This window comes from Lytechinus pictus, chromosome 12 (assembly GCF_037042905.1).
Source record: "Lytechinus pictus isolate F3 Inbred chromosome 12, Lp3.0, whole genome shotgun sequence".
In the NCBI taxonomy this organism is placed as follows: Eukaryota; Metazoa; Echinodermata; class Echinoidea; order Temnopleuroida; family Toxopneustidae; genus Lytechinus; species Lytechinus pictus.
The window spans coordinates 26,125,420-26,131,136 of NC_087256.1; the positions used below are offsets into that span (position 1 = coordinate 26,125,420).

Here is a 5,717-nt window from a genome sequence, read left to right on the forward strand (position 1 = left end):
GGCATTTTACTTCATTGGGTTATCTGTTAATTGTTCACTAGCATAAACTGTGTGACTCTTATCACATGAATCAGGATATGATAATAATGTGCCTTAAGATTGTATCATATACTAAATTAAACCTTATCAATAAGTTTGCATAAATGTGTTTGCATCAATGAATAATATCTCGTGAATGACTCCAAATACAATTTTCACGACTCATATAACGGCTAAAATCTAAATCTCAGACTAGTTTACTATATACAATGCGAGTTATGAGCTTTTCATATTTCTCCAATTAACAAACTTTCAAAATTACAACACTTGTGATTGTCATTATTTTCCTCCATATCAAATTTAAAGGTAACACTTTTTCTCTCTACCTATAGAACTTCATTCTTCTCTCCACCCTCAATTTTTTTTTTTAAATCATTCAACTATCAAATTGAATTACCAATTTATAACATACCTCTTTCCTTTTGTTTACAAATTAGTATCAATACCAACTAGAAGCCTTCTAACGTGGCTATAAGTGTTTCTCCTAACTGTACTGTCCAACAACTATTTACAATCATGTTAACAGCTTTTCCTTCTTTTTTTTTTAGCTGCTATCGTGTATAGCTTTAATGATATACAATGAAATCTCTTAACTTTGAGGGTGTCTTTGACTTCCGGTTGGACATTCGTCTTTCTGACATAACTTTAGAATTTGGCATGTTTGGCATGACAGCTCCATCAGAATCACTTAGTGACTCTGTTTGGACCTGCTGTGACGTGGCTGTAGTATCAGCGTTACTCTGTTCAGTGTTTGAAATTAAGGATTCGCTAGTACTAGGTGCCATATTGGGATTTTCTGTTGTCTGGCTTGGATACTGCGTCTGTTGAATCAGAATCTCTGGTTGTAGATTGGTGTTCTGATCAGGCATTTCTTCCTTGTCATGATCATTTCCATGCGATATAGTGTAAAGTCTAATGTGATCCACATGGCGACGTACCTCTCTACCATCCTGTAACTCTATCACGTACATGACTTCATTGAGTTTTTCGGTTACTATTCCTCTGAGCCAAGTTGGTCCGGCTGCAAAGTTCTTCACCAAGACAGTATCATTCAACTTGAACTGTCTCATCTTTGAGCGCTTGTCTGCCGCCTGTTTCATTGCAGATTGCTGCTTCTGAACCGACTTGTGCAGGTTCGGACGGACATGATCCATTCTACTTCTGATCCTCCTTTTGAACATTAGTTCACTTGGTGTTTTCATGGTAGTTCCTTGTGGAGTTATCCGATAGGTCATTAGGAATACTTGGATGCGCATCTCCAATGATGTTCCACTGGTTTTCTTCACTCCACTTTTCAAGGTTTGCACAGCCCTTTCCGCAAGGCCATTGCTGGAAGGGTGTTTTGGGGCTGTTTGCACATGTTCTACATTGTTGTTGAACAGGAAGTTCGAAAAGTCTTCAGAGACAAACTGGGTGCCGTTGTCACTTACGACTGTTTCTGGAATACCATACGTTGCAAACAGGCGTCGCATGGCAGTGACTGTAGCAGCTGCAGTGGCGTGTGCTACTCTAATAGCTTCAATCCACTTGGTGTATGCGTCAACAACAATCAGCACGTTCTGGTTATCGATGTAGGCGTAATCGATGTGGATCCTACTCCAGGGACGTTCTGGGAACTCCCATGGGTGGATAGGGGCAGGTGGTGGGCTTCGCTGGTGCTCCTGACAAGTTGTACAGGTCTTCACCTTCTCTTCCAACATTTTGTCGATGCCTGGCCACCATACAAAGGATCGTGCAAGTGCTTTCATCTTGACTATGCCTGGATGAGTCCCATGAAGTTCATCAAGGATTCTTTGTCTCATCTGCTTGTTGTCTGGAATGACCACTCTATGCCCCCATAATATGATGTCATCCTCAATCGAGAGTTCCTCCTTCTTCTGCGCAAAGGCTTTGAGCTCTGGTGGAACGCTCTTGGGGTTTGGCCATCCATTCATCACATAGGCTGTTACTCTTGCGAGAACAGGATCCCTTTTGGTGATTCTTCTGACTTCATCGGCTTCAACTGGCCTTGTGTCAATATCCAGCATGTTGATTTGAACTGGCGGCTGCTCATCTAGCTCTGCAAGACTCTGATGCGACCACACTGTTTCATCATCTGCCAAGGGTAGGCGTGAAAGGGCGTCTGCATTCTGGTGCTGTTTACCTTCCTTGTATTTGATGTCATAGTCGTAGGCTGAGAGGATCATGTGCCACCTGGCTAACCTTGCAGAGGCCATGGGGCTTGCAGGTTTGGTGTCACCGAATATGCCTAACAGCGGCTTGTGGTCTGTGACGATTGTAAATCGTCTTCCGTACAGGTACTTGTGAAATTTCTTTACACCGAAAATGACAGAGAGTCCTTCTTTTTCATATTGGGCGTAATTTGCTTCACTTCTAGTGAGCGTGCGTGATGCAAATGAAATGGGCTGCTCTAGACCGTCTGTTCCTACATGGCTGAGGACTACACCTAGACCATAGGGGCTTGCATCACATTGCAACAACAAAGGCTTACTGGGGTCATAGTGTGTCAACACTGTGTCACTCTGAACCAGTTCCTTTGACTTCTGGAAGGCTCTTTCTTGGTCTCTTCCCCACTTCAGGTTTGGATCTGCTTTGTTCCGGTCTCCCTGCTTCTTTGGCACTGAAGCATACTCTGCCTTCAACAGTGTTATTAGTGGGGCGTTCTCTTTGGTCAAATTTGGTATAAACTTCCGATAGTAGCCCAGAAGTCCTAGGTATGCCTGTAGTTGACTCTGGTTCTGTGGTCTTGGAGTCTTCTTTATGGCTTCTATCTTGTCTGGGAGTGGGCTAACTCCATGTTGATCCAGCTTGTGGCCAAGGAACTCCACCGAGTCCATCATGAACTCACACTTTTCCCTTTTCAGTCGAAGTCCATTACTCTCTAGGCAATGCAGTACAGCTTGCAAGTTGGCAATGTGTTCTTCATCTGTCTTCCCGCTAACTATAATATCATCTAGGTACGGGCGACACATTGGTATGTCAGCTAAGAGTGACTCCATTGCTCTTTGGAAGAGCGCAGGGGCTGTGGCTATACCAAAGGGTAACCTAGTGTACTGAAAAAGTCCTCTGTGTGTATTTACTGTGGTGTACTTCCTTGCTTGTTCATCAAGTTCTATCTGGTGGTATGCATGTGAAAGGTCAAGCTTGCTGAACTGTTGACCTCCACCTAAGTCCTGGAGCATATCCTGGAGCGACGGAATTGGGTACCGTTCCACCCTTAGAACTTTATTTGCTGTCAACTTATAGTTGCCACAGATGCGGACTTTACCATTTGGTTTCTTCACCACTACGATAGGACATGCGTAATCAGCAAACTTCACCGGCTCAATCACGCCTTGGTCCTGTAGCTCATCAATGGCTTCGTCAATTTTCTGGCGCATTGCATATGGGACTGGTGCAGCTTTGTAGAACCTGGCTTTATCTCCATCATCTTGAGGATGCACCTTTGCCTGGTAGCCTTCAAGTTTACCAACTTTTGAACAGTCAAACACTTGCTTGTGCTTCACTAACATGTCTTGTAAGGTAGCTTGTATCTTATGCACGGTTTCTGGATTGTTGGAAACATGTGTTTGAAGGTTGAGGCGATTCTGTAGGAATCTGTAGATTCCTTCTGGTGCGGCTTGCATCCAGTCTCGGCCCAGTAACACAACACCTTTCTCAACTACAAGAAGTGTCAACTTCTTTGGTGGTTGGCTGGCATCAAACTTGACTTCTACCATTGCCTCACCAATGATTGGTACTGATGACTCTGTGTATGTTTTCAAGGAAACATTTGCTTGCTTCACATCAGCTCGATGTCCCAGTTTATGAAAATCCTGCTGCGACATCATCGTCCAGGGGCTTCCTGTGTCTATTTCTAAGTTAACTTGGATCCCATTTAGGCTTAGGCTAGTCTGGAACGGTTCACTGTACTTTGCCATCTTGTTTACCATTCCACCCCTAAGGTGTCTGAGTTCTCCACTAGGCATGTTTTCTATCAGTTCTGCACTTTCCTCACCATTCAAGTGGTTTGCATATTTCTTTCTAGATCTGTATTGCTTGATCTTCTCACACTGGCTGCGGGTGTGACCCACTTGAGAACACTGATAGCATTTCTCATCCTTAAATCTACATGCTGACTGGCCATGATCACCTGAACCACATCTCCAACATCTTGAGGCAGGTTTTTCTTGTTTCTTTTGGCTTGGCTTTTCCTGCACTTCCTGCTTCTGTCTTTGATGTGTATTTTTACGCGATGAGGACATAAATGGTTTACGCTGGCTTCTGCCCTCCATCTTCTGAACTGTAGGTGACTCGGTCCCTTTACTCAATACCTTGAGCTTTTCAACATCTCTGTCTGCTACCTCCATAGCTGTGGCGGTCTGAAGTGCATGTTGTAAGGTTAGGGATGACTCACTTAACAGCTTGCGTTGAATTGCGATATCCCGGCAACCCACTACTAAGCGGTCCCTAATCATGTTATCTAATTCTTTGAAATTACAGCCTTCGCTTAATTGGCGCAAATTTGCCACAAATTGCGGTATGGACTCATCTTGCTTTTGCACACAAGTGTAAAACCTATAGCGCTGAACAATTTCGGTAGGCTTTGGTACGAAGTGTGACGTAAGCGTGTTTTTGCATATTGTGTATGTTTGTTCTATTGGTTTGCTCGGCTGCAAGAGAGCTCTGAGAATGTGATAGCTCTTGCTACCAAGATTGGTCAGAAATATCGCCCTTCTTTTCCCATCTTCCTGTACCTCGTTAGCATCAAACCATGCTTCTAGGAGTTCAAGCCATTCGTCAAAATTGTACCCATCACTCAGTTTGGGCACACTACCTATATGCTGGCTTGCCATAATTTTGTTTCATATGTTGTACAAAATCCAGCTGTTAACTTGATTGTGACTACACAATAGGTAGCTGTAACACCAAGTATATCTAGACTTATTGATCCTAAAATATGATTTTGATCTTGCTATTGCGCGTAAGCAAAGCTTATTTTTTTAGTACATAATGCCTACAAAGCATTATTAATGCTTACCTGAAACAATTGAGCTAGAACGACATATATAGTCCAACGATTGACAATACTATATCACTACACACAACTGGTATATGTGGGACTACCCTCTTGTCGTGGGGCTGCAGTTATTCAATGGCATAGCAAATATAGGCACTGGGTCCTGGTCTTAATTGCTAAGTCTTAGACTATAATCGATCAACACTTTGGCCTAAGTTAGTCCTACAACTGATTAGACCTGGTCCTGTTTTCTTAGACTTGGACCTTGTTTGGTCCTATAACTCAGAGACCCGGTCCTACTTTAGACCTGCTTATAAGATTATACCTGGTCCTTCTTGTTGGTCCTAAATTTCATAGGCCTGGTCCTACTTGCATAGTCTTAGACCAGTAACTGGACCAACTTGCTATATGACTACGGCATAAACTCAGCTTAAGTTTATCGTTATTTACTGTAAAAACCTCAGACCTCAATTCAGTCTTGGGCTGGGTCCTGTTGGTTCTAGACCTAGATCTATAATTGCTATTTTAATGACCTAAATCTAATTACTACCTTATTGGACCAGTGGCAGTGTAACAACTCACCTGGGCATGTACGGTACTTTGTTACATTAAACCAGATCTATGTTTCGACTAATTCTTTAGTTTAGTCCAACACGTTGCAAATACAACTATAATGTAT

General features: G+C 42.9%; 1 protein-coding gene across 1 annotated transcript; it reads right to left on the minus strand.

Moving 5' to 3' along the window:
- Window positions 1–605: 605 nt before the first annotated feature.
- LOC135156078 (uncharacterized protein K02A2.6-like) lies at window positions 606–4,874 on the minus strand. Its single transcript, XM_064107203.1, has one exon. It carries the CDS (start codon window positions 4,872–4,874, stop codon window positions 606–608), a length of 4,269 nt encoding a protein of 1,422 aa, XP_063963273.1.
- Window positions 4,875–5,717: the final 843 nt, after the last annotated feature.

What these genes read in the sequence shown, in the direction of transcription:
- LOC135156078 (XM_064107203.1), bottom strand. Translation starts at nt 4,874, where the DNA reads ATGGCAAGCCAGCATATAGGTAGTGTGCCCAAACTGAGTGATGGGTAC.